The sequence below is a fragment of the Clarias gariepinus genome, chromosome 3 (genome assembly GCF_024256425.1).
Source record: "Clarias gariepinus isolate MV-2021 ecotype Netherlands chromosome 3, CGAR_prim_01v2, whole genome shotgun sequence".
In the NCBI taxonomy this organism is placed as follows: Eukaryota; Metazoa; Chordata; class Actinopteri; order Siluriformes; family Clariidae; genus Clarias; species Clarias gariepinus.
In genome coordinates this window covers 41,289,423-41,317,109 of record NC_071102.1, presented here as the reverse complement: position 1 = coordinate 41,317,109, position 27,687 = coordinate 41,289,423, and the positions used below count along the sequence as shown (strand labels likewise).

Here is a 27,687-nt window from a genome sequence, read left to right as displayed (position 1 = left end):
CCAGGGTATAATATTGACCACAGCCTACAACTAACAAGAAGCTGGGGTATGCGAAGAATAAAGAATTTCACTTTGCGGTAACATATGTGACGAATAGAGGCTGCACAATTCATTTTATTGTATTATTTGCACATAATGTAATAAATAAGTCTACATTTTTCTATATTTCTTTATTTGTAAAAGTCACTTCATATTATACTGTGTATGTGACAAATAAAATGTGCTAATAAAATAATAAAATTTACTTCATTGATACAGTACTATAGGAAATCCTGATCATTCTCTCCTCCATTCCAGGAGGTGGCGGTAAAGCACCTTTACTCTGTTTGCCAAACCAACCAACACTTTCAGAAGAAGAAGACGCAGCAGGGTTATCAGCAGCAGCAGAAGAAGAAGAAGTCAGGCGCTGTCCTGCTCCGTAATGTCCTTTAGCGATGTCTACAGCCTCTAAAGTGGTGCTCGGGGTGTCCGTGGCGCTGACTGTGGGCACTGTGGCGGGAGTGCACATAAAGCAGAACTGGGAAAGACAGGTACCGGCACAGGGGTTAGCAGAGCCGGCTAGCGGGCAACTGTGTTCATGTTTATAGCTAAGTAGCTAACATAAAGGAGAAGGGCACGCGCAGCTCTAGTCTAAAATGTGCATTTTACAAGATTTAAAACAGTAACGACTCTCGGGTGCGATAAACTGATATAACCCGCAGTGTATGTATACACTTTACACCGTGTTGGTGGTTATTTAACCGTTAAAACAAGGGGGTCACACACAGGTCACGTGGTGTGTACAAGCCACGCCCCCAGGTATCACCTATAGAGCCAGGTAGAGACATGAGCTGTGGGTTTAACACTCAACTAATGGGTTAGTGTACATCAGAGCAGCTCTGAGATCAGTCTGGATTTATTTTAATATCAGTGTTGGTACGCGCTGTTAGTTTGTAGAAGTAGTTGAAAGGTTAAAGCTGATCAGATTAAATGCTATCAGTGATATTAGGGGGCCAGGGGTAGCTCAGTGGTTAAGGCATTGGACTACGGTTCGGAAGATCCCAGGTTTAAACCCCACAACCACCAAGTTGCCACTGTTGGGCCCTTGAGCAAGGCCCTTAACCCTCAACTGCTCAGATGTATAATGAGATAAAAATGTAAGTCGCTCTGGATAAGAGCGTCTGCCAAATGCCTAAATGTAATGTAAATATTATTATTATTATTATTATTATTATTATTGCAGGTTGAAGCACACGTACATGTGCGTCTGTCTTTCTGTACGGCAGAACCGTCTGGTTGAGTATCTTACGCTTTGTTTACACTTTTTTTTGTCATTAGACAAAATGCACTCGCTGTTCAGTAAATTAATGAATCACAGATGAGAAATTGACAAAGTAGATTGGATAAAGGTGAAGTTTTGTCTAAAAACGACTCCAGCGTGTTAAAATTCACTTGTCATTTCAGCGCTGTTATTTCAGCCGAAGTGAAATAATGAACTAATCCTAGTAAAAATATTCACTTTATCTTTTCTAATTAATATCTATTGTTGCAGGTGTTTGATTGCATTGAGCGAGCATCTTATTAGTCGTGGTTTATTTTAAAGTAGATTATTAAATCCGGCGCATAACTGTTTATAACATCAACATTTTGATTCCACTTATGGTGCAGGTTAACTTTTAAACAAGTACCAAAGGACTGGCAAAGTTTTATTAAATTCTGTCCAGACAGTTTTGAGTGATGCTGTCTGGACAGACAGACTGGTTTCTGATCCTCCAATATATGAAATGTATAGGAATCATTGAAAGAGTGAGTTCTGACCAAAGTACAGACAAAATTTTTTTTTATTCTTATAGATGTCTTTATTTTTCCGACAGAGGCTGCGAGAGGGAGTGGTGCGAGACCTGGAGCGTGTGCAGAGGAAGCTTGACAACCAGCGAGCGCTCGAGGAGCAGATACACCTGACCAGAGAGCTCGTGGCACACCAGGAAGCTGCCGAGGCAGCCGGGAGCCGGCAGGGTTCACTCTGAGCAGGTGGTTTAAACGTAAAGTTTCCAAACCAAACAGGAAAGCTGTTGCACCGATTGCGCGCCGCTTATGAAATATGAATCGCAACACACACGTTTGATGTCGTCAGCGTTATTTGATTCGCTCTTCTTGATTATCCTGATTTGCTTGTCTCTCCACAGGATCAATAATGGAGGGGCTGGAGAAGCGTGGCATGATGGGACAGGACGAAGAGGCGATGTGCATGTCAGCCTCTGACGGCCTGGAGGAGGGCGAGGTGGAGGGCGAGACTCTGCTCATCGTGGAATCGGAGGACCAGGCATCCGTCGATCTCTCACACGACCAGAGCGGAGACTCACTCACTAGCGACCCGGGCGAGGACACCGAGGGCACCTGGACCGAGGACCTGGCCTTCTACTGCGAGAAGTGCCGCAAGTGGATCCCTGCTGGTGAGGAAGCCTCGGACAGGGCGATCGGTCATGTGACCCTTAAAAAAAATATATATATAGATATAGATTTTTTTTAATGAATTCTGAAAATTAAAACACTACAAAAAACTGTTAGTCATGAGTTTTCTGTTTTACTTGGTGCAGCCCAGCTTCATGGCGAGCAGCCCAGCTACCTGAAAGGTGACAACTTCTTCAAGTTCATCTGCTCGGACTGTTCCGACGACGGCAAGGAGAGCTTCGAAAGGATGCGCCTCACCTGGCAGCAGGTACTTTATGTTTATTCTATGGAGATCGCTGGTTCAATCCCCGGGTGATGCTGTAACCTCTCACAGCCGGAGGCCTAGAGAGAGCTGATTGGCCAAGCTCTCTCAGAGGGGAGGGATGAGAGGTACTCAGTGCTTCCACATTAATGGCCAAGCCAATAAGGGGCGTCTGTGAGCTTGCGCAGACGGAGGGAGTGGATAGCGCTGTTCCTCCGAGTGTGTTACGTGAGCGTGCAGTTCGAAAAGATGGTCGGTGACGCCACGTGGATCGGTCTGCGGCCCTCCCGACAGATTGGCAGTAGAAGCTTATGTGGGAGCCCCCTAGTGACAGGGTCGAATTGGACACTACTAAATTAGGGAAGAAAATCTGAAAATTCGGAAAAAGGGGGATAAAATAAAATAAAATAAAAATACTTAGAGTTTTCAAAATTTAATTCAGGATCAGATTTTTTAGGCAAATTGTCAAACACACACACATGCATGCACCCAGACTTATTTACTGATAATTAATTTGAATATGAACAATATCAAATAAAAATTCTCATAATATTGTCCAGGCGAACATTTTAATAAAAAAAAAAAAAAGTATTTATTTTTTTAACAAATTGTTCTCCAACAAACACACACCCACACATACAGATTAAACCTTATTCACACTGAAATAAAGAAGTAAAAAATACCAGTGTTTTTTTCAGTATCCACTATGCCGCATGGATGTATGATGCTCGTGTCACACAGGCAAGAAAACAGCACATGTTTTTATAGTTGTTTCCAAATAAAAAATAATTAAAAGAAGATTAAATAAAAGAATGATGATGATATTTTACAAAGAAGGTAAGATCTTGTTCAAACATGCTGTCTAGCTCTGGGTTTTTCCACGGTATTCGTGATGTAGTATGATTGCGCAATAGCTTCTCTGGTCTACACACCACTTCCTTGTTTACATATGCAAAGAAATACCATACGATCACATTATAATTTTTTTGACTGTCATTATTATGATTTTTTTTTCTTTTTTTGTGACTATTAAAAAAATAATAATACCGAGCATTGTTGTGATTTTTTTCACATACGCGACGCCATTCCCATATTCCGGTAGCGATTAACTTTGGTTTTACATGAGATCTAAAAACCCAAACACAGTTTGATGCCAGTGGCCTTCCTCTGGCAACACACACACACCGATATATCGCCTCCCTCTGGCAACACACACACCGAAAAAGGCATATATTTAAAAAAATAAATCCATCCAATGTTCTTAGGGTTATAAGACAGCCAGGATGCTTTATTATAAAAAAGATATAATTGTGCTTAATATATAGGATGCCATTATGTGGAAGTAAAGAAAATAATATCGTAACATCTTGTCACCTGTCTAAGCTTCCCCTGCATGTGTGTGTGTGTGAATAGGTGGTGATGCTCGCCATGTATAACCTATCTTTGGAGGGTACGGGTCGGCAAGGGTACTTCCGCTGGAAGGAGGATATCTGCGCTTTCATCAGTCGACACTGGACGTTTCTGCTTGGCAGCAGGTCGGTGAGAGAGATCACGCACACGTAAAGAGGGTATACTTTTAAAGATGATTGGTTGGTAGTTAATCAGTTCCACATGTTGCTATGTAACTCTTTCACCATGATCACATGACCCAGCACTGGTGCAGACTTTACACTGCGGTGGGGTTTCCGTTTAGTGTTTATGCATTAAGTTAAACATTTGCCCCTGAAAACAGCCCAAAGCAGCGCGCCGTCGCGTGTACAGACCTCAGACACTTCAAATCAAGCCTGTGTGTGGTCCTTCAGGAAGAAGACGTCGACGTGGTGGAGCACGGTGGCGGGCTGTTTGTCCGTAGGCAGCCCAACGTTCTTCCGTTCAGGAGCGCAGGAGTTTGGTGAGCCCGGCTGGTGGAAGCTGGTCCAGAACCGACCTCCGATCCTCAGACCAGAGGGAGACAAGACCTCCAGTTCATCCCTCAAGGCCAAAGGTAGAACTTCCTTCAGTCACACCTTTTATTATTATTAGTCCGTCCAACATTCGTATTTTTTTTTCCCCTTCATTAATTTGTTTCCCCAATTCCAGCCACATCGAAGCCCCCACCAGACCCCACCATTACAGTGGAGGGGCTGCGAAAGCGCGGAGCCCGCAGCGCGGTGGAGAGCGCCATGCGGCTGAAGGAGAAGCGTTCACGCACGCAGGAGGCCAAGGAAATCAGGCGCGCTCAGAGAGAGGCTGCCTCGTCCGTGCCGCTCAGGCCGCCCGGGCGCTCCTTCGCACTGGAGAGGGGCGAGGTGGTGGACTTCGCCTCGCTGAGCTCCTCAGACCGGACGTCGCCGTCACCATCACCCTCGCCTGATTTCTCCGCCCCTGGTACTCCTGCCTCGCACTCGGCCACGCCCAGCCTGCTCTCGGAGGCGGACCTCGTACCAGATGCCATGCCCCCTCAGGCGCTCTTTCATGGTAGGTATAAACAATGTTTCTTTTTTTTTTTTTTTTTTGTAAAATCAGCATTATTAACATTTTACTTCACTCCTAGACGATGAAGAGCTGGATGGAGACAGCGCGATCGACCCCGGGATGGAGTACGCGCCCACGCCCAGGGGTGCCGTAGGTACGGTCTTCGCGCGCAAAAAGCAGGAGCTCATCAAGCAAGAGCCCGAGAGCGAGGACGAAGCAGAGGACGGAAGGGACGAAGCCAGAAAGGAGAAAAGCGAGCGAAGGAAAGACAAAGGTGAAATTGGCCCTGCGCCCACACCGCGCTACGCACCCCTCAGCCTGTACGAGGAGCGCATGCTGCTGCGCAAGCTGGAGGCGTGTCCCCAAGCGCTGGCCGTGACTCCGCAGGCCAACCGGCTCCGCCGCAAACTTATCATACGCCAGGCGAAGCGCGAGCGCGGGCTCCCCCTGCTGGACGCCGACCAGGCCGTCAATGCCGCCCTCAGCTTGGTCGGGGGTGTTTACGGAGCGCAGGTATCCACGGTCAGCGAGGCGGCTAAGTACAGAACCAACAGCCAGGACCTGCGCATACTGGACCGCTTTCAGGTAAGGCGCAGCCTTGAGTAGCTATAACACGAGCTTTGATTTGAGTTCCACACAGGTAATTTGTTTCCCTGTTGCGTTTCACAGGTCACGTCATCGAACAGGAAAGGTTTCTGTTACTCCAATGTCTCGTTCTGGCACAGACTCATGGGCTCGGATTCCTGCATGGAGCAAGAAATTAAGAGCCCTTACACGTCTAGAACGCTTAAACCCTATATAAGGTACAGAAACCTTCTATAAACGCATCACCTCACTAATGAAATCAGGAATTAAATTAGATTTCAGAATTAGAAATCGTCTTTCAGGTTCGTGTTTTCGAACCGAGTGCTTGTCCAAAGTGCGAGGTTGTTAAAAACACATTTTTAGCAAATAAGTGTCTTCCCACTGAAATAACCGCACTAAGTGGGTGTACTGTATAGACGGTTATGCAAGTGTTCTCAGTTATAGGATTTAGTAAGTATAGAGGTGTTAAACGTGTATGTGTGTGGGGGCGGGTGGATGGATGCAGGAGAGACTACGAGACGAGGCCGCTGAAGATGAGACTGTTGGCCGAGATCCGCGCGTATCCGCACCGGGACGACCCGTCCTGGGTTCCAGAGCCTGAATCACCCATAGACTACTGCTACGTCCGACCAAACCACATCCCGTCTGTCAACTCCATGTGTCATGATATGTTTTGGCCCGGTAAGCCATCTGTTTGTTTTTTATTTATCTCATTTCATTTTGGTATACCATCTCTCAGCAGTGAACATTGTGTGTTAAAGGCTCCATGAATTTGTATTCGATAACGTAACTCTGAACGTGATGTTAAAGTTCTTGCTTGCGTTTGCGTGTGAAGGCGTGGACCTGTCCGAGTGCCTGCAGTACCCAGACTTCAGCGTGGTCGTGCTCTATAAGAAAGTGGTGATCGGCTTCGGCTTCATGGTGCCGGATGTCAAATACAACGAAGCCTACATCTCCTTCCTGCTGGTGCATCCTGAGTGGAGGAGAGCCGGGATCGCCACCTTCATGATTTACCATCTGATTCAAGTAAGAGGAAAAATTGTGATGTGTTTTTGGTTATATCATCCAGTGCTTTTATCCTTTTTTTTTCTTCTTTCTATTTTCTTTTAAATAAATCGACTTAAAAAACGAAAAATCACGAAAGATCTGGCGGTGTTACTAAAGCACAATCACGATCAACAGAACGCTTACATAACGAATCCATGATAAGTTACATAACACCTCTGAAATCCGTCTCCTCTCTTTGCAGACATGCATGGGCAAAGACGTCACCCTTCATGTTTCCGCCAGCAACCCGGCCATGCTGCTGTACCAGAAGTTCGGCTTTAAGGCTGAGGAATACATCTTGGACTTCTACGATAAATATTATCCGGTGGACAGTAAAGAGTGCCGGCACGCCTTCTTTCTGCGGCTGAGGCGCTGAACAGCGTGTAAAAAAATTAAACAATTCATCGTTTAAGTGTATTTGTGTGTTTAAAGGTAGTCCCAGCCTGAATTATTATAATTATTTTTCCCCCCATGGTTATATATTTTTATTTTTGTTATGCAAAAAAAAATAAATGCCTGCTGATGACGGCAGGTAATTCTACCATCACAGACTCGGATCTCTTCCTACCATCAGGTCAGCATACAATGATGTGTTTCACTAGTTTACTTATTTGTGGCGGGACTTCCAGGAGTGTAGATTCACGAACAAAAACACCTACAGATCCATCATTCTTGCTTTGATTGACATTTGATTGTCACTTTTAATCGAAGGAGAAAAAATTTGAGCATGTTTTGGCAAAAAATGAAAGCATTTCTCAGCCTTGATATCATTTGTATTTACTGGAAACAATAATTCAAATGCAATTTGTTTGAAATAGGAAACTAAAAACAGATAAACTGATGGCACGCAGGCCATATCTGATCTCTTTAAGTTGAAACAGCAGTGATATCTTCTCCAGTTACAAATCGAGCAGTTCAGGCTTTCCATGTGCTCTGAGAAACACCTTTCTGTTTAAGAGAACGTGTCGAGTCCAGAGGAGCTCCGGGTGTTGATCCCGCCTTTACCCGTGTGAGCCGCTAGTAGTGAAAGCATCGAGCTGCAGCCTGAAGCCTCAGCCATGTTGTACGGCGTCTGACCGACGTTGTTCAGTATTCTTAAACTTGCGTTGCATCTGGAAGCACAAAAGGAGAAAAGATTTAGCGTCTCTCACCATCTCTCACTTGAATAGGTGACCGTTATTTAGTCAAGTCAAAGTGGGACTTTTTGCCCAACTATAACACCACGGTTAGAAAAAAGGTTTCCCTTTATTTCTCTATATAATCCCCTGCTACACTAATGGACTTATCCCGGTGTTTCAGTAGTGCTTGGATACCATCAAGGTACAAAGTTTTCTCAGTACACCAGAGCCATGATCTTCAAGTCTAACTCGATGCCCTCACAGGAACTCTTTTAATGAACAAACATGGAAATGTCCTGCAGCGACCTCAGGACTGTACGGGGGACGTGGCAATAACCAGCCGAGTTCCCACAGACAGAGGCATCTTTTCTGCAAGTGGGCAGCAGCATGCCATGATTTTTAAAGATCATGTGTTCCACTCTAGTGATGGGAAGTTTGAATCATGTTAGTGACTCAGTTCTTTGAATCTCGTCAAAAAACTCCTAATACAGCTACATACACAAATTTTGGTAATTGTTTCAGTAATGAAAATATTACAATGCATCTAAGTACATATAATAAACAGAATGCGTAGCTCACCTCTTATATCTTCCAGTCAGAGTCGTTCGTTCTTTTAAATCTATTGCACTGCATAAAAAAAAATGATCGTTCGACATCACATGTCGTTCGTTCTTTTAAATCTACTGCACTGCATAGCGTCTATGGGAGTCACGTGACAAAAGAACGAACGACTTGCAGTAGAGGAGTCATTGAGAATGAATCGTTCAATTCTGTTTCATGTACATAACCTACGGAGGTTTCGTGATGATTTGCGCATGCGCGCCCAGTAGAACATAAACGAATCACTCTCCGAGATACTCGTTCTTCTGTGTCACGTTAAAGATTCGTATCGTTTGTAAACGACCCATCACTATTCTACTTGCTTAATGTTCATGGGACACCTGCAGCGGGCTTCGACCAAGCGTCTCATCATCGTATTGTGCTTGTGGTTTTTATTGACCAGTAACATTTCGACTTGAACACCCTTCGTATAAAGCTTCCCCTGATTAATGACATCACATGTTATTTTCAAACAGAAAAGTATGACAATATAGTATGGTAATTCTTAATTCTCACCCGAGAAGGATCTCCGCACTTCTTAACCCCTCAGTCCCCAAAGCTGCAGCCTCGTGCAGGGCGCTGTTATTCAACCTGCACAGCCATATTTATAAAATTACTTAATATTTCATTAGTAGGCCTGTGTGTGATAAATAACATAATGGGAATTTTCTCATGCTTACTAAAAAGAATCCTTTTTTTTAGATAATTACTGGCAAACTAAAAACACATCTTGTGCTACAAATTAATGTCAACACCAGGAGTGTAACAGTTATCAGGTGTGTCTTTATGTTTAGTGCTCTAGATAGCTATATCTGTGGCTTACAAATGTAAAAATTACTGTTTATTATTATTATTCAATTTGCAATTTCCATGTCCGTGACCCTGACCAGGCAGTTACTAAGGATAGCATTCTCTCTCAATTCTATCATCATCATCATCATCATCATCGATATCCTTATCATGGAGCTAAGCAACAGGATCAGATACTCACGGCCCTGAAAGCTGGTCGACATCTGCCCCTTTCTGCACCAGCATAGGAATGACATCATGGTGTCCATTTAGCACAGCAGCAACCAAAGGTGGGCGCTCGCCGCTGTCCAGGCATGATGGGTTGGCACCCTGAAGATAAACATTATTCATAACACGCTAACAATCATATGCTTTAATCATTAAACAAAGATAATAAAAGATTAAAGGAGCTGTAAAGAGAACCGATGAGGATGGATGTAGAGGATGGATATACCGCTCCAAGGACTAGGGAGAGTGGAAGGCAGTGTTAAGAGTTTTGTAGTATTATTATGTAGGGAGTCACTGAGGAAGACTGGACTGGAAAGACGGCTTTAAAGGATAGGGGAAGCTGAGAAGAGAATGTAACTTACAGAACTCCAACTAAAGACGTAGAGCGAGGAAACGTGTCGAGAGGAAAGAGTGGGTGGAATAAGACAAGATCAGAGAAGATGCTATTTTTATTTTTAAAGGCTGGACTGGAAAATCGGCTTTAAGAGGCTGGGAAGATGAGGAAGAATGAGTTGGCAATAATGTAACCGCCGTTAAACAATAAAGAAGAAGAAGAACCAATGTGTTTGCCGTGTTAGAATTTGCTGTGGGTTCAGAGTGGTGCGATTAGGATTCTTGCCTCATCCAAGAGCTGCTCCACCACTGCGATTCGGCCCCGCCCCTCCGGCCCCACCTCCCTCAGCAACAGGCTGTCTTTGAAGTCCTGTGGAAAACAATATCGATGTATTTTGTTTCGGGACAAACGTGAAATCCGATGTTTTAATAACATTCTCAAATTTTGTAAATAATGACAATCAAGATAATTTTATGCAAAAATTTGTATGAAGTCTTCTTCTTCACAACATTCCACCACCAAGTTGCCACTGTGGGGCTCTTAAACAAGGCCATTAACCCTTAACTGCTCAGATGTATAATGAGATGAAAATATATAAATCGCTCTGGTTAGGAATATCTTCCAAATGTCATAAATGTCACATAGTTAATTTTCTAGTTCATTATCCCAACTCTTCAGCCAGATAGACTAGAACTCATTATTCACCACATGATTTGTGCACAGTGCGACTAGGATACATGGCATTTGTTGTCTTCATACTTTTGGTGACAACTGAAGGGTTTTGATGCAAGTGTAAGAGTTAATGTGAAAGAGAGAGAGAGAGATACTTACAGGCTGTCGCTCAGCTGTGGCTAAAGTGGAGCTCTTCTTCCGGTTCCTAGCACTCAGTCCAGATGTTGTGGTCTCACTCACTGCTCACACAAACACATTAGTATAAAATTAGCTAAACATTTTCTGTATGCTTCTACAAAGTTCGCCAGAATTCATTTTCGTGTAAAGTGGTCAGTGCTAGCTAGCCTTAGCTATTTTGGTCAGTTCACGCTTTAAGTGTATTATATACAGGCTGCCAATCCATCACAGGGCGCACACACACACACCCACACCCACTACGGCCAATTTTAGATGCCAGTTAGCCTAATCTGCATTTCTTTGGACTGTGGAAGGAAACCAGAGTACCTGGAGGAAACCCTAGGGTGACCAAGAGTCCTCTTTTGTCTGGACATGTCCACTTTTTACGTCCTGTCCGGGGCGTCCTGGCAGGTTTTATAAATTTACGAAAAAATTTCCAGTTTTTCATAGGACCATTACGCGTGTACGTAAATTGACTGGCGTTTTGCACACAATAGTAGGGTACTACTTCTTTGCACGACATAATTACCAGGAGGCTGCTTGTGGGCAGGTCTGCGCCGCGTGCGCAAACGCAGAGACACAGATAAACTGCAAAGAAAATTTCCCACATACCGTCCCGGTCGGGACAAGTGGGAGGCGGAGTGCACCGTGTGCAAAGCCGGTAAATGTGTCTTGGTATCCAATAAAGGTGCTAGAGATCTGAAAGCCCACATGGACACCGAGAAACATAAAAAAGCTGTGCGCGGTGAGGGTTCATCTGAGTTTTTTGTCAGACCAGGAAAATCAGAGGATGATGTAAATGCAGCAGAAGGTGCATTGGCTTTTCATACAGTGAAACATTACAACAGTTACAGGTCCATGGATTGCACCAGTACTTTGCTTAAAAAGGCATTTCCTGACTCTGACATTGCAAAAATTATTTTTTGGATTGCATATTTAGAACAATATTTAATTATTTATTTGAAGAGTCTAAGAGAGCTATTATTTTGTTTTTACAGATTGTCATTTTCTTACAGAGGTTAATTCTGGTGGTGTGGTGGTTAGCGCTGTCGCCTTGCACCTCCAGGGTCCGGGTTCGATTCCCGGCCAGGCTCGATTTCCGTTTCTGTTTGCATGGAGTTGGCATGTTCTCCTTGTGCTTGGTGGGTTTCCTCCAGGTACTCCGGTTTCCTCCCACAGTCCAAAGACATGCAGGTTAGGCTAATTGGCATTCCCAAATTGCCCATAGTGTGTGAATGGTTGTGTGAGTGTGTGTGCCCTGCAATGGATTGGCACCATGTCCAGGGTGTACCCTGCCTCGTGCCCTAAGCCTGTTGGGATGGGCTCCAGGTCCCCATGACCCTGAATACAGGATGAAGCGGTATAGAAGGTAAGTAAGTGAATTAAATGAACCCCAGGCACTGTAGGCAATGTCGGTCCCAAGCCTGGATATAATGGGAGTGCCATTTAAGCCATCTGGCGTAAAAAAACAAACAAAAGAAATCCCTGTACCAAGTCGTGTGCGGATCAGATGGTCTGCTGTGGCAACCCCTTGAAGTACCTGAAAAACTAACAACTAGTGTGACGTTAGGTTATATACTCAACAAACAGTTCATATGTATAACAGGTAATGAACGTACATGCGTTTAGGCTGGTCTGGCTGGTTGTTAGTTTGGTCCTCCCCTCAGTAACGTCGCTGAGGTTGAGTTTCTCATTCAATGATCTGTTCAAGTCTGCTGATGGGGATGCCTAAACACACACACACACACACAGCATGTGGAACATTTTGAAATCCTTGGTGACACTAACTTTTGCTTACAATATGCAAGGACAATGTTATACATCTTTTTTTTTTTTGTCGGTATAACTAAAGGCACATACAGAGAACCACAGTGTGTAGTTACCCCGGGTCTGTCTGGAGACGCCAAGATGAAGTTAACGCGCAGGCTGACTTCATAGCTGTCTTCTTCGATCACTGCGGAGATCAGCTGGAAAACCCGTATGCACATAAATGTCCGTAAATGATATAAAAAGTAAACACATACTGGATCAAGTACAATTTTATAACCCGGACAAAAGGATGGACATTCTGCAGCATTAAATGTAACTACAAATAAAAAATAAATTATCAGCGCAAATTACTTTGATTTAAAATTTCGCTTCACGACATGCTGGTGTAAGAAAAAAGTCAAACTGGGTACACTGGTTCATGCTTTGATGTGTAAATTCTTCAGGTTTGTACAGTAATTCCCCGACTTACGAATTTCTGCAGATATAAACGGACCGCGGCTCTATCGACATTTGTGGATACGAATATATTATATACAATAATTTTACTGTGTAAGTGAAATATAAAATGTTCAAAGTCCAGTATATTGTATGTATCTTCAACGAAACAGAGTTCACAGTCCAATACAGCTCGGAGATAAAATAGCGTTTGTTCAAGCAAGCAGTAAACACCATGTAGTTCTCCCCCGGACGTCTTCCTTTAAACAAGGTCAGCTGACCCCCGCTGCGTCACTGGGATCCCCTTGTGATTTGAGTATAATGTGGAACCAAACACCAACCCTGTATGATTTACATTGTGCTGTATATTTGTGTCAAATGTGTATTAGACTCACTTTGTCGGACTTACGAACGAATCCAATTTACGAACAGAACTCGTTTGTAAGTCGGGGACTTACTGTATATATTTTGCTGAGAAAACCCTGAGAAAAGAAAGCTCTGAGAAAGGGTTACAATCTAACCCAGATTGTATATGCAGCGTTGCGCTTGGTGCTCACCCTGCCCATCCGCGGTTCTCCAATCAGAGCTCTGAACTCGCTGTTGTTTTGCGTGTAACTGCGCAAGTGGGCACAGATGTGATCCAGCTGCTTTCTCCAGAAACCTACACACACACAATGCATTAGACATAAGTGTACATGCATAAGTGTACATGTACACTTACTGTACATCATATAAAAAACTGTAAAACAGATATTAGGGTAGGATCAATGGGGTTGGGGCAATAAATCTTTCTATGTGTCAACGATTCTTAACACACAGTTATACCTCGTCCAGGACTGATAGCCGTGAGCAAAGGCTTCCTGTCACTCATCTGCCCCTGTCTGCTAAGCTCCGCCTCTCTTTGCTGGCTCCGCTTTTGCAGCTCAGCACTGCTGGGGTAGAAGAGGCCAGTGGTCTGGGTCTGGGCATCCACACACCCTGTCACACCTGCTGCAGGAGCCTGACATGTAGATGAACTCTAGAGAGAGAGAGAGAGAGAGAGATCATGCCCCAATTTCCTCCATTATCATGTAGAATTTCATTGAATCAGTTCTTTGTGTTATACCTGCTCAGGTTCCAGCGTGCTGTCTCGTGCACTCAGTCGCGTACTGGAGGTGGACGCTCGCGGTGGACCTTCCAGAAACACACCACAGCTTCCACAGAAGTTTGCATACGGATGATTGCTAGCACCACACTGAGAACAGGTCAGGTACTTGGCCTTGTGTCCAGGCTGGATAGAAAAAAAAAACAAGATGATATCGATCCCATTATTTTCAACTTTACTTTAGTAAAGACTTACTCGAGAACATGTATAGTGTATAGTGTATAGATGTGTGTTTCCAGTTTTATTAACTGTCGGGACGGGAATCACAAGGGACCACACTATCACAAAATTAGATTTGTATAGGTATTTTGTAAGTTTCAGGATTTTATAAATATTTGGATTTAGTATTATTGATTTTTTCAGATTTTGTCATGATTCTAAACAAATTAAGCAAATAATTTGATCCTCCCACAAAGGATGATGTGCTGCCTGCCATAAAGTGAATAGTTTAGAGTGCACCACCTGTAGGATTATGGAGGAAATGCAACATTTTACCACCTCAAATGCACGCACACGCTCACCGTCTATACCACTTTATCCTGTATACAGGGTCGCGGGGGGCCTAGAGCATATCCCAGAAGACTCAGTGCACGTGGCCGTACATAGATGCTCATTTACACACTATGGGCAATTTGGGAACGGAAACTAATATGCCTAATCTAAGTCTTTGGATCGTGGGAGGAAACCCACCAAGTACAGGGAGAACATGCAAACTCCATGCACACAGACCTGAAGAGGGAATCGAACCTGGACCCTGGAAGTGCAAGACGACAGTGCTAACCACTAAGCCACTTTGCCGCAAACAAATTTAAACAATAATAAATAAATACAAGATTTTTAGTCAGTGGAAATAGATGAATTGGTATACAAAAGAATCATGAACACAATACATCATCAAATACATATTTTTTCCTATCTCTAATTAATAGAGTGAAAATTCTTTGTAATTGTTCACATGGTGCTTTATAACACACAATCTTCATCAAATGAAGTCAATTCCAAGTCTTCGTAACAGCACTTTGCGCTTTCTTGTTTCTTCCTGTTTACAGCTATAACGGATGTGATAACAAGAACATTTAATAACTTTGAAAGCAACTATAAATGCATACAAGGAATTTTGATAGCTTTTTCCATCAATCAATCCATCTATTCATCCGCGGCTATGCCGGTGATCCTTGTGTAGGGTCACGTGGGGCCCGGAGTCTGACTCAGGGCACAGAACAGGACACATCCTGGCACAATCCCCACATACTCACACACCCAATCAGACATTACGAGTAATCAGGAAGTGCCATTCAGCCTACACTGCATGTTTTTGGACTGTGCAAGAATACCAGAGTACCTTATAGCACCTGTTGTTTTGTGTATGAAAGAAATAAAACACTTTTGCAGTCTTGCATTTTGTTTTCTCACCTTGGCACCACACCAGTCGCAGAATCGAGCGTCTGAGTGGTTCACTCTGTTGCATTTCGAGCATGGGACCATCTTCCCTTCTGAGGACGGTAAAGGAGGAGCACGCTGTCCGCTCAGCACAGGCTAAAACACGGATGACACAGACGATCTGCATTGGAATGACTTCCTCATTTACATCTTTTATTTATATATATATATATATATATATATATATATATATATATATTTTTTTTTATACATACACACACACACACACACATATATATATATGATAAAACCTGACAGGCACTTACACTATCGGCATGAGACAATTTGGTCTCACATGTCACACAGTAAGTGAGGTGAGCGGGATTTCCTGTTCCACATGACGGACAGATCAGTTTGTCCTATACAAAAGGAAAGAGGGATTGTTAACAGATGCAAACAGGACATCAGCATTTAGAGCTGCTCTAACATTGCTAGAACATTTTTGAAATACCTTCAGCCTCAGGCTGGCCTGCGGTTGAAGCTGTGGGGAAATCGGAGCCTCACACACCACGCACGAGGACGTGTTCGCCGGCACCAGGCTCTTACACTGGACACAAAGGATCATCTGGAAGAATACACACACATTTATACTATATGCACCATTACTCTTTACCTATAGACGAAAAAAACACCAGTCACTGTGATGTTCATTAGCATGTCTTTGCGAACAGGAACAAAAATGATTGGTGTCTTGGACACATGTACAGTTGAGCAAGATTCTACCTGACCCCCCTCAGTAGGGGGCAGCCTCTGTCCTGGGATTGGAGGCACTGGGGCACCACAGTTTAGGCAGAATCTTGCGAAGGGGTCCGAGGGCCGATGGCTCAAACATTTAAAGCACCTGCATGATCAGAGGACCGGACCAACAAATTATACAAAAAAGTGATACAAAAAAACCTAAGAGAAGAACAGATTTGTCTCACTCCCCAAGTGAATTTAAGTATACACAGTTGAGTAAGTGAGAATTCTAGGTCATTCTAGCTTCTTTCTAGGCCATAGGCGTCCTGGGATATGACTATTTACCTCTTCTGTGCGTGTTTGTACGCATGTGTAAGTGAACCGGGCGTAGTTTGGCCCGGATGTCTTAGCAGCGGCACTTGCTGCAAACCTGACTAACTGAGAATCTTGATCCTCTTCTATAGCCTTAAATAGGAAAGTAACTCTGCTGATTTTTGGCTGGGTATCTCAGGGACCATTAGTCCGACAGCATTCATTCTTTTTTGTGTCAGCCTTGTGCAAAATTAAAAGAGAAAAAAATAGTTTTTTTTTTTTTTTTTTTGCTGCTTCACTTTGCCTCCACTCTAGAATCCCAATTGTTTTTAATGGAGCGAGTTTTAGAAGGCTTTATATAATAATAATAATAATAATAATAATAATAATAACAAAATAGATGTCTTTTTTAATGTTGCTTCGTAATGCTCCTTTTATGTACCCCGAACCTTCATCATCACTTTGACCTTGTCACTCTTTCTTTCTCTCACCTGAGAAAGTCTGTTTCTCTCTGGAGGCGGGATATCTGCGTGCTGTTTAGGTTTTTGAGCAGACTGCCCTCCTCACTCGAATTCTGAAAAGGAAAAGCAAAAAACAACCGCAGCATCCTGGTAACTAATTAATCAGCAAACACAAAACCACAAAGGTCTCTGACCTGTAAACTTCCCCCTGAAGTGGGATGAAACTAGTGTAGGTGGGTTTTGCACATTCCCAGATTTGATCCTGAACCAGTGTGATCATGAGAAGGGCCTTCTTGAGGAAGTTCATCAAGTTCGTCGTGTGGGAGAAATTTTGCTCTAAATTTAAGTTTTTTAGGTCTTTATAAATGGTTTGTGCTTTCGCGTAATAGAGTGTAGCTTCCAAAAATAGGTATAATTTCTAAGATTTGTTACGATTTAACTACAAAACCTCCACAAATGTTCCAACTCAAGATTTGAGAGGGTTCTGCCAAGAACTGCTACACTCCCACTCCGAACATACTGTAATGTGCAACCTCACGCTCACAGCTCTAGGTATCCAGTCTGTGTGGCTGTATTTCCAATTTGACATGCAAGTTGGTAGAACATTTTATTTTCACCCGTCTTGTAGCGCGCTTTAATATCAAGGATGAAGTGACTTGAGGTTCAGTCCTAAACTATTTGGTGACTTCTTATTTTTTCTATGTATGCTGAGACAGATCATGTGAAATTTTCAAGTCTTGACCAATTGTAGGGAGTTCAAGAGAAGTAGTAGCAGTTCTTAACAAGTCTTGACAATTCACAGCAAATTGTAAAGTGTTGTAGGAACTTTGTAGATTAATCCTGAAAGTTTTTTGAACTCAGCATTTTTGGCACAGTTATGAGCATAAGTCAAAAGTACACTATAAGTGATTTATGTCTTATGATTTCATGTGTAGAACATTTGTAGGAGAATTTGATGTCGAGTGACAAAGAACTTTCTACAATTTGGTGTGCTCTAGCAAAAACTTTTGAATGCAGGAAAAGATCCTGTCATTCAAGTGGAACATTTGAGGGTTTCTAACTGCATGTACAGTACTAATGTTTCCCTAACTGCATGTACTTTAAATGAGAGTTCCTTATTAATTCTTACCTGTTGGAGTTTTGCGGGCGGGGCTACAGGTGCACTTTGTAAGCGCTGGGACAGAAAACGAGGGACTTTCCGTGTTCGTCGTGTACCGTTTTCAGAAATGTCTAACACACCAAACAAAATGCATAAAGAAGTATTGGTACACATTCCTTCTCTTAAAAAAAAAAAACTGTATGAAAAATGACTGTATTCAGATAAACCTGGGATTTGCTTTTCAGTTGGAAAAACTGGTAAAGTGTCAGTTTGCTCCAAACTCTGTGTAGAGTACTCTTGAGTCTCCTCTAATGCTTCTTCTAGCTCGGAGGGCACGAAATCCACGACGAAGACCTTTGTAACAACGGCACTCTGTCTTCCATCACTGCGGTAAGGGAGCAAAGCAAAACCATCCTTTAGATGCTCACCAACTAAACAACGGGCTTCCAAATCAGAAGAGACCAAAGTACATTTAAAGAAGCTTTTAGTGATTTTTATTTTTTATTTTTTTGCTTTTTAGGATCAGACATCTTTGAAATTACATAATCATATACGGACCCTTGTATATGACAAAATAGAAAAGTGCAGTCACCTTTTGAAAGCTATAAGGCATCTTTGAAAGGATTTTAAACAACTATTAATGGTCCTTTAATCATTAACTTTTTTAGGGAAAAAAAGAAAACCAAAACTATGCCATTACAATTTTCAGAAATGTCAAAAAAATGCATACAGAAAATAAAAGATATCAGGCATCTACATAATTATATATTTAGTGCGACTCTTTAAACACTTGTGTTTTGAATATTACGAATTGCCACTTTAAGCCCCAGACAGGACTATTTCCATTTCATTCAACAGGTAAGGGACATGCATGTTTATTATTCATTCAAGCTTTATCAGATTTTCTGAATTTCAGTAAAGGTCAGGCATAACTCTTACATAAACCTTTATTCACTTTTGTCTCTGAAGGAAGAAGTTTAACACTAAGTCAGTGTTTTCTCAATGTTTTTAATACAGTACCTGGTCACTGCCATGGCCCTGACGTGCACTTTGCCGCTGGGTAAGCGAATGGGCACGGTGTATCTCATTGTGCTGCTTTGTCCAAGCCTTGGCCTTCGTGGCACCTCCGGTTTAGTGCCGTCCAGAGTGTAGAAAATACTCACATCAGGGGTGTCTGATAAACAAAAAGACCACAGATGAGTTTCGAACTTGTCGATGTTAGCTTATTATATCTTACACCCTGTTACTGAGGCCATTTCTAATAGTCTCCTGCCTTTGGAGTATGTACAGAGTGGAATAAGCAGAGGTGGAAGAAAACTAACAACATATAACAAAGTACATTCGTCAAGTATCTGTACTTTACTCGAGTAGTTTTATTAGAGGACATGCTTTACTTTTCTTCAACTACATCCTACTGCAAATATCTGTACTTTCTACTTCACTACATTTCTATGTGGAGTTATGATACATAACCACAGTGGTGCTTAGTATTTAAAGTGGGAATGTGCCACCTGCTAGCTATTTTGTGTTCCCTCAGTTATATGCTTAGAAATTAAGCAGGTGTTTGAAAGCAGAGGCAAAGATGGTTGCGGACAAAAACAACATGTACAGAGAGAGATTTCATTATGCCAAAGGCCACTTTGAACTAATACAACTTTAGTTATTTATTTAAGTAGGTTTGAAGATGTATTTTTAGTAGTTTTGGTCAGGTTGAATTAGAAATGGAGGACTTCTACTTTTCCTTGAGTAATATTTTTACCACGCGTATTGGTCACTTCTTCAAAAACATTCATTAGCGCAATTCTATGTAGCATTAGTTATGTATATGAAAATTTAAATTATTTTATTTTTATTAATAAATGATTTTAAAAATCTCAATTTTACCAAGTAAAATCAAATATTGGGAAGTGAAAACCACAGAGGAAGATACTTCCACTTTTACTTGAGTATTATAATCTTTACTTTTACAAAAGTATTAATTCTCATGACTTTCCCCTCCTCCATCATCTCCCTCACTCCTTCCAATCAAAACCAAGAAGGATTTGGCAGTGTTGTAACAGAAATGAGAAATCAACATGATGATGAACATATTATTGGAACTGTTATTGCACAAATCAGGAGTGAAGCTGAAACAGCGAGTGTAAACCCACCTGACTTAAGCTCAATGGGTGTGTTGGTGTCTATCTCATGCTTGGCTTTTCCAGGGGTTGGAATCCGAATAGGAATTATGAATGGAGCCACGATGGAACCTGCAGTCATCCTGAAGCTTTTGGATTACGGATGTCCAGAGGAAAATCCCGGATTTATCACCTAGGATTGAAATGTAGAGGTCGACTGTTTTATTATCTCAACAAAACTTCAGAAGTAAATATGAGGTGGTATAAAAAGTTTCGAAATTAGCTCTGTTTAAAAGCTCTGTTTTTTCGCCATACATTCTCCTCCCTCAGACGCCTTAAAGCCTGGCAGTAGAATTCACTATTGACGGTCTAGCCTCGGGACAAATTCATGATGAATGTCGATAAAGACGATGAGCAAGCACTAGGTTGAGCTGCAAACCTGCTTCCACTTTTTTGATCGTGGAGATGATGGGCCCTTCCTCTGTAAAGACTGTTGTTTGAACTTGGCAGCAACATGTTTAAATCAAACGTGAGGACTGTTCCGTAAGACACAAAGACAATGGCAACAATTTGTGGATTGTTCTCAGATCATCATCATCATCATCATCACACGAGTTGTCAAATGGTTTTGACATTTATAAGGGTTGAGCTCATTGAGATTCTTCCTGATCTCTCGTTGTCTTTTAGTGATGGTCTTCCACTCTTGAAGTGCGTGTTCCAAAACACCTTGAACGACTCATTGCAGCATCACTGTAAATTTGCTGAATTATGTCAAACGTCTCTGTAGCAGATTTGCAGAATTTCACGTTCGCTGTTTGTTCTAACTTGTTGTCCTTGATGAAATAACAGACGTGGTAACGCAGGAGATCAGAATAGCTCTTGTTGCACAGCTCCCGATGTACACAGGACGATGCCTTTTGGCACACTGACTTATGAAGGTTGGTGCTCCCTGTGACTGTGTCTCGAAAATATTTACACCACCTCCTAAATATCTTACAATTTTTAAAATAATTCTGTAATGGGTTCTATAGATGTTAAACTGCATGGAAGATAACTACAAGCTGAATGCAAGTGTTTACAGCAGCAGTTATCCCAGCTTGGGTGACTATTGATTATGTGAATGAATGAATGAATGAATGAAGTTTTGAGTCATTGCACGAGCTTCACCTTGGTCCTGCTTAACATATTGGCCTGGTTGCTGATTTTTAAAGTATGCATTACGCATTATAAATAGGCATTGCGTTTATATAGGAACCATAGTGCCATTCAATCAATGTTTTTCATATATCTCAATAAATTACTTTAATATAAAGAGGCATAAGATAAGCTTTTACCTCGTATCCAGTGACGCCGCGATCATCAACTGGGCTGGACAACAACACGCGCTGTTATTGGTCAATCCCGTAGCCCATAGCAACCGCAACGCGAGATATTATTGGCTGGTTTTACCGAAGCCTAAAAGCAATATTATTTAATTTTTAATAGTTAAATTATTCTTTTTTTTTCCCGTATGACAAATGTATTTCATAAATTAACAACAGTGAAATATTTACAACAAAATAACGGGTGTGAAAATTTCTGCAACGTCTTACATAGCTTGACCTGAATATTATTTTACTTGAAAATAACGTCAAAATCATTGTTGTTTACTCGACAGAAAATATAAATTATATATAATATAAAAATATATAATAAGAAACCCTAGAACAGCGCATTGTGACACTATTTTTACACAGGGACTACGTCAGACACCAATAGCTTTAATCCGGAAGGACCCGGAAGCAACACTCTCAGAATGCGTTTAACTTTTCCCACCCGTATTCTTTCGAAATCCCGCCTTCTAGATGATCGTTGGTTGAAATTACTTTCTGTAATACTACCCTGCAGTATGATTGGCTAGCGTTTCAGAGTCCCCTTTAGAAGGCGTGGTTTGACGGGAAAAAAACGGGTGGGTATGAAAAAACACGCTGATATGTAGTAGTAGTAGTAGTAGTATGTGAGTAGTTTTGCTCGAGTTTTAACAGATTGCTTAGTCATTAAAATAAAACCATCTTCAAAATGACAGAGGTTAAGGTTAAAAAGGAGTCTACAGATGTTGTAGATATCGAAAACAGGTAAGTTTTAGTCGTATTTAGTGTAAGGGTGTCTAGTTAAGAAGTACTATTACGTCACAGGGCAGACGAACCTATTAGTGATTTCTTGGTCAATAGAACTGATTGATATATTAATTTATATAACATGATGCAGACTGTGAAGCCTAGATGTTGTTTTGTTTTCCATATAAATGCAATTGATAGTGAATTGAGTGCATGTTATTACAGTATATCTCTGATGCTTGTGTGTGTGTGTGTGTGTGTGTGTGTGTGTGTGCATTAAGGATAAAGGAGCTATGTCAGCAGTTTCCTCAAGGCATCACTGATCAGGTCATCCAGAATGACATGCCGCATGTGGAGGCGCAGCAGAGGGCCATGGCCATCAACCGGCTGCTGTCTGTGGTAACCATCCAAGAAACACTTAACACTTTATCAGCCATAACAAACTTGCCCTGTTATAAAGACCATGAAGGTGCCCGTCTGTGATATCTGTCAGTGTCATGAGAGAACGCAACAGGATTATTTAAGTCTACGGGGTACAGATTTGTCCTGAAAAGTGATAACATCATTCTGGTAGATCTAGTGTTTTATTAATAAATTAGTAGTATGCGTGTATACACGTTAGGTGTACCGCCACAGCGACCATACTATCCGCACTTAACTTAAGGCTTGTTTTATGCCGGATGCCCTTCCTGATGCAACTCTCACATTTTTCTAAATGTGCTTTGGACTGGCAGTGCATGCATTGGCTTGGTGGTGGTTGGTGTAGGATCCTCAAACCCACATCTTAAAGCCTTAGCCTTAAGCCCCACTCCACCACTCCTCCATATCTAATAAATAGGTAAATGTACATAAATGGGTTTGTTTTAAATTCAGTAGGTTACATTGCCGCCAACTGTAGGTCTCATTCATTTCATCTTCCTAACCTTTTAAAGCTGATTTTCCAGTCCAGCCTTCCTTAAAAATGTCTAATGCTACCATCCCTGATCAAATTAAAATGTTATTGGTCACATTAACAACCATACACAGTATGATATACAGTGAAATGTGACCTGAAAGGAAATAAGAAGAAGCAAATGCCTCTAGAAAAGAATGTAAAATATAAAAACTACAATATGCAGGAATACAGTAGTGGTGTTGTCCATCATAGTGCATAGTTATTCCTTCTTTTTGTATAAACACATCCAGAAATGTGCAACGTGTGCATCCTGTGCAATGTGCAGTGTGGTTGGTATTGTGGTGTGTCCCGAACCCTTTCATCTGCTTTATGCTTCCACACACTCCTAATTCTTTAACATGTTTCCTCTCAGTACCACTCTGCGTCTTTATTAGGAGTTCTGTAAGTAAGTAAGTAAGTTGCTTCACCACCACCTATAGATCTATCTTTCTTCAGCTGACCCTTAAACATTAATCGCTTCCTTCCCTGATCAGTGAAACTCTCCCGGATACAAATTTTTTGTTCAGGGGACATTTTCTTTATTTTTATTGTTTTTAACATTGTAATGAATATATATGAATACTGAAGACATTAAAATTATGACAGATAAAACAAAACAAATATGGAATTATGCAATCAACAAAAAACATTGCAAACAACCCTGAATAATGTTTTTGCTTTTGGATTCTTTAAAGTAGCCACCTTTTGCTTTTTCTTGCCAGTGGTGTTGAAGTACTTGTTTGCTGCTTTCCCTTTACTCTCCATCTTCTCAACTGGATTTAGATTGTGTGCTTGTGGAGGCCAGGTCATGTGATGCAGCACTCCATCACTGTCCTTTCCTGGACAAATAGCTCTAATATAACCTAGACGTGTGTTTGGGATCATTGTCCTGTTGGAAAACAAATGTTATCAGCAGGGGGAGAAGAGATCAGGTTGAGATGAGGTTGGGGGGATGCACTGGACTGAAGAGGCATGAAAATCAATAGGAGTAAGACGGAGTATGTGTGTGTAAATGAGAGCGGGGTGGGGAAAAGGTGCAGTTCCTAGGAGTAGAGGTAGGGAAGGTAAAGGTGTTTAAATATTTAAGGTTTAAACTGTTCAAAGCAATGGGGAGTGTGGTAGAGAAGTGGGAAAGAGAGGGCAGAACGGGTGGAATGGCTGGGGAAGAGCATCAGGAGAGATATGTGACAAAAAGGTATCGGCAAGAATGAAAGGGAAGGTTTACAGGACGGTGGTGAGACCAGCGATGTTTGGAGTAAAAGACAAAAGGCAGAGGTGGCAGGGCTGAAGATCCTTTGGGAGTGACAACAATGGACATATTAGAGGGACAGATTGAGATGATCTGGACATGTGCAGAGGAGGAATGAGAGGTATATCGGGAGGAGAAATGAAGGAAGATGTGGTAGACCGAGTTAGATGGAGACAAATGGTTTGCTGCTTCCATTGGAGTCGCCACAACAGGCCATTTGTCTCCATCTAATCCTGCCTTACCACATCTTCCTTCGTCTCTTCCTCACCACATCCATAAACCTCCTCTTTGTCCTTCCTCTTCTCCCCCTGCCTGACAGCTCCATCTCTAACATTCTCTTCCTGATATACCCCTCATCCCTCCTCTGCACATGTCCAAACCATCTTAATCTGGCCTCTCTAACTTTGTAGACGTAGCCATCCTTGTGAAGTGTGTCGCCAGCAAAGCACGCCAGCAAAGCACTCCGCCTCCTCCGTGCTTAAACAGTGGGAAACACATAGACAGGAACCTTCTTTAACAAAATGTCTAACAAAATGTAGCTACTTTGAACAATCTAAAATATAAAACATATGTACAATGTTAAAAATATTTAAAATTAAAGATTGCCTGGTAGTGTATTTTAAAACACAGTTTAAATAATGGTCTATATGTGTGTAGAAACTTGACAGAGATTTGTATAACGGTAATATTTTACGATCTTATTCACACAGGGCCAGTTGGATCTCCTCAGAAACAGCAATGGGTTGTTGTACCGGCTCAAGGACACTCAGTCAGCGAGGTTTGTCCTCTTGTTTCCAAAGTAGCACATTGTCCAGGCACATGTTTAAAAAAAAAATAAAAAATCAAATCAAAATTCTTTTGTCTTAAAGCAAAATGAAGGGCTCTGACAATCAGGAGAAGCTCGTGTACCAGATCATCGAGGATGCAGGAAATAAAGGTAGGACATTTTTTTACCCAAAAAGATTTCTTAATGAGAAAGAGAGCGCGAGAGAGAGCTCATGATGGGTTTTGTGTCCTTTCAGGAATATGGAGTAGGGATATCCGCTATAAAAGCAACCTCCCCCTTACCGAGATCAACAAAATCCTAAAGAACCTTGAGAGCAAAAAACTGATCAAAGCTGTGAAGTCTGTCGCCGTGAGTCTTACGATAAGAAGTGCTGTTTGCTGATTTAGAATCACAGATGATGAGATCTTTTTCCTTTTTTTCAAACAATGAACTGTTGTGTCCAGGCATCTAAGAAGAAGGTGTACATGCTGTATAACCTGCAGCCGGACCGCTCGGTTACAGGAGGCGCGTGGTACAGCGATCAGGACTTCGAGTCGGAGTTTGTTGAGGTTCTCAACCAGCAGTGCTTCAAGTTCCTTCAGAGTAAGGTCAGGAACATCGCAAGTATGCCTCTTTTACACTGAAACGTGTTTGTAGTAGCTTGGTTTACTGAGACATGATTAAAAATGGAGCCTGTCCTCTTCTGGATAGTAGATCATTGCCATGTAAAGGTATAGAAGAGTAAAAAGACAAACCGTAGGAAGGAAGTGTGTTAAGTGTTCAGACTTTTTGTTGTGTGTGTGTTTGAACAGGCAGAAGCAGCGCGGGACAGTAAACAGAGTCCCATGGTGCAGAGAAACAGCTCATTCGCAACATCGTATGAAGTCTGGAAGTACATCTGCGAGCTGGGAATTAGCAAGGCATGAGACACATGTATGAACTAGGAAATAGGAAGTACCAAAAATATTATAGTTCTGACCTGGTCCTCGTGTTGTAGGTGGATCTGTCCATGGAGGACATTGAGACCATCCTGAACACACTGATCTATGATGGAAAGGTGGAAATGACCATCATCGCAGCTAAAGAGGGCACAGTAGGGTGTGTGGATGGGCAGATGAAGCTTTACAGGGGGGTGAACTCCATCATCCAGCCCACAGGCCTGGTCAAAACGCCCTGTGGACTTTGTCCGGTAAATGCAAATACTGCAAAATAGTGAGAACAGAGGTATAAATATGAGAGGTGTTCAAGTCAAACCGGGACTTGTGATCACATTTCTGGTGAATGAAAACTTAAACGCGTCTGACATTTACAGGAGACTTCAAGCACAGTAGGGTGACTAGTCTTACCGCAGTAAAACATGTGAATGCAAACGTTTTTAAAGAAGCTGAATGACGATCCTGGTGGTTTGAGCCCACTGCAGGCATTCCAGTGAACATCGTGCGAGCTCCTTAAGAATCAGCAGATAACTTGTCGCCAACTTTCAATCATTCACCAACACAACTTGCATGTTATAAGAGTTATTGTCATGTCCCCTGTACAGTCCTGACCTTGCTCCAAGCCATTTAACACGTTTGGCCCATTGAAGGAGTTCCTGGGAGGCCAGCGTTTCAGACATGAAGCAGGCAGTCCGATCATGGCTTTGGGGTCCAGAGTACTAGTGAGCGCTGGGATAAGTGTGTTAGTGTAGCTGGGGATTAAAAGTTCCGGTTTGACTCGAACACCTCTTGAATGCCAATTACAGACACTGGGTCCAAACATAATGACCCAGAGCTGCTAGAAAACTGTGGTCTGTTTAATTAAAAGAAGAATTTAAAATTAAGAAGCTGCGCATTATTATTTAGTGATGTTGCCAGTCATCTGCAGCAATGCTTTTTAGTATACAACACAAAATATTGGCACCCCCTTTTATATTTCCCCTCTGCTGTTTTTCCAGGTGTTTGACGACTGCCATGAGGGCGGCGAAATATCACCATCCACTTGCGTGTACATGGCAGAGTGGCTAGACTTTTGACCTTCTCTCTGCCCTCCTGTTGATGTTTTTTTTTTTCTCTGTGGAGAAAGTGCCATATAATTTTTTTTTCTTTTTTGCAACAGTTTGATGCAACATACGTTGGTTTTATTTATATTGAACAATCAGGGTATTGATAATGTATACTGAACTGCCAAGAAGATGGAGCCGTACTGTGGATCTCTGGAAATGATAATAGACTTGGATCTCAATATTTAGTTTTATTTTTTCCTTTTTCTTCTTAAAATCAAATATTCTGATGCACAAGATACAGGGTTACAAATACTAATTTAACGTTTGTAAAATGAGTAACATGTTTATCCTGCATCTGTGCTAGCTTAATAATAATAATAATAATAGTTTCTTGAGTGCAGTTTTTATTTTTAGAAAATAATTGGTGAGATTATAAACTGGTACAGTTTGTGGATTTCTGGTAATAAAGATTGCGATTGAAACTAATCCTGACTTGTAAACTGTCATCA

At 41.9% G+C, this 27,687-nt stretch overlaps 4 protein-coding genes across 4 annotated transcripts; 3 read left to right on the top strand and 1 right to left on the bottom strand.

Moving 5' to 3' along the window:
• Positions 1-370: 370 nt before the first annotated feature.
• On the top strand, positions 371-2,298 carry LOC128518555 (protein PET117 homolog, mitochondrial). The gene is made up of 3 exons (XM_053491715.1): positions 371-530; positions 1,854-2,021; positions 2,166-2,298. The coding sequence occupies exons 1-2, from the start codon at positions 435-437 to the stop codon at positions 2,004-2,006; spliced, it is 249 nt and encodes an 82-aa protein (XP_053347690.1). The 5' UTR covers positions 371-434; the 3' UTR covers positions 2,007-2,021; positions 2,166-2,298.
• Positions 2,174-7,322, top strand: kat14 (lysine acetyltransferase 14). Its single transcript, XM_053491677.1, has 10 exons — positions 2,174-2,432; positions 2,577-2,698; positions 4,106-4,227; positions 4,495-4,676; positions 4,772-5,149; positions 5,226-5,731; positions 5,816-5,949; positions 6,237-6,412; positions 6,567-6,757; positions 6,981-7,322. Exons 1-10 carry the CDS (start codon positions 2,174-2,176, stop codon positions 7,152-7,154), a joined length of 2,244 nt encoding a protein of 747 aa, XP_053347652.1. The 3' UTR covers positions 7,155-7,322.
• Positions 7,323-7,539: 217 nt separating this feature from the next.
• On the bottom strand, positions 7,540-20,329 carry dzank1 (double zinc ribbon and ankyrin repeat domains 1). Its single transcript, XM_053491678.1, has 19 exons — positions 20,186-20,329; positions 19,056-19,209; positions 18,263-18,420; positions 18,066-18,166; positions 16,967-17,049; positions 16,209-16,326; positions 15,937-16,050; positions 15,752-15,844; positions 15,459-15,581; positions 14,007-14,171; positions 13,727-13,919; positions 13,459-13,562; positions 12,580-12,663; positions 12,316-12,424; positions 10,679-10,758; positions 10,133-10,216; positions 9,488-9,615; positions 9,013-9,087; positions 7,540-7,890 (listed from the first exon to the last, which is right to left on the bottom strand). The coding sequence occupies exons 1-19, from the start codon at positions 20,292-20,294 to the stop codon at positions 7,731-7,733; spliced, it is 2,235 nt and encodes a 744-aa protein (XP_053347653.1). The 5' UTR covers positions 20,295-20,329; the 3' UTR covers positions 7,540-7,730.
• A 1,786-nt stretch (positions 20,330-22,115) lies between these two features.
• Positions 22,116-27,664, top strand: polr3f (polymerase (RNA) III (DNA directed) polypeptide F). The gene is made up of 9 exons (XM_053491702.1): positions 22,116-22,266; positions 22,530-22,647; positions 25,142-25,209; positions 25,301-25,368; positions 25,454-25,566; positions 25,662-25,805; positions 26,010-26,117; positions 26,195-26,386; positions 27,131-27,664. The coding sequence occupies exons 1-9, from the start codon at positions 22,211-22,213 to the stop codon at positions 27,206-27,208; spliced, it is 945 nt and encodes a 314-aa protein (XP_053347677.1). The 5' UTR covers positions 22,116-22,210; the 3' UTR covers positions 27,209-27,664.
• The last annotated feature ends 23 nt before the right edge of the window (positions 27,665-27,687 follow it).

Coding starts and splice junctions, on each gene's coding strand:
- kat14 (XM_053491677.1), top strand. CDS start 2,174: ATGGAGGGGCTGGAGAAGCGTGGCATGATGGGACAGGACGAAGAGGCG. Junction 2,433..2,576: donor CCGCAAGTGGATCCCTGCTG/GTGAGGAAGCCT, acceptor TACTTGGTGCAG/CCCAGCTTCATGGCGAGCAG. Junction 4,228..4,494: donor ACGTTTCTGCTTGGCAGCAG/GTCGGTGAGAGA, acceptor GTGGTCCTTCAG/GAAGAAGACGTCGACGTGGT.
- polr3f (XM_053491702.1), top strand. CDS start 22,211: ATGACAGAGGTTAAGGTTAAAAAGGAGTCTACAGATGTTGTAGATATC. Junction 22,648..25,141: donor TCAACCGGCTGCTGTCTGTG/GTAACCATCCAA, acceptor TTATTCACACAG/GGCCAGTTGGATCTCCTCAG. Junction 25,369..25,453: donor CGAGGATGCAGGAAATAAAG/GTAGGACATTTT, acceptor GTGTCCTTTCAG/GAATATGGAGTAGGGATATC.
- dzank1 (XM_053491678.1), bottom strand. CDS start 20,294: ATGACTGCAGGTTCCATCGTGGCTCCATTCATAATTCCTATTCGGATT. Junction 19,210..20,185: donor ACCCATTGAGCTTAAGTCAG/GTGGGTTTACAC, acceptor TTTGTTTATCAG/ACACCCCTGATGTGAGTATT. Junction 7,891..9,012: donor AGTGCGGAGATCCTTCTCGG/GTGAGAATTAAG, acceptor TTGTGCTTCCAG/ATGCAACGCAAGTTTAAGAA.
- LOC128518555 (XM_053491715.1), top strand. CDS start 435: ATGTCTACAGCCTCTAAAGTGGTGCTCGGGGTGTCCGTGGCGCTGACT. Junction 531..1,853: donor AGCAGAACTGGGAAAGACAG/GTACCGGCACAG, acceptor TTTTTCCGACAG/AGGCTGCGAGAGGGAGTGGT.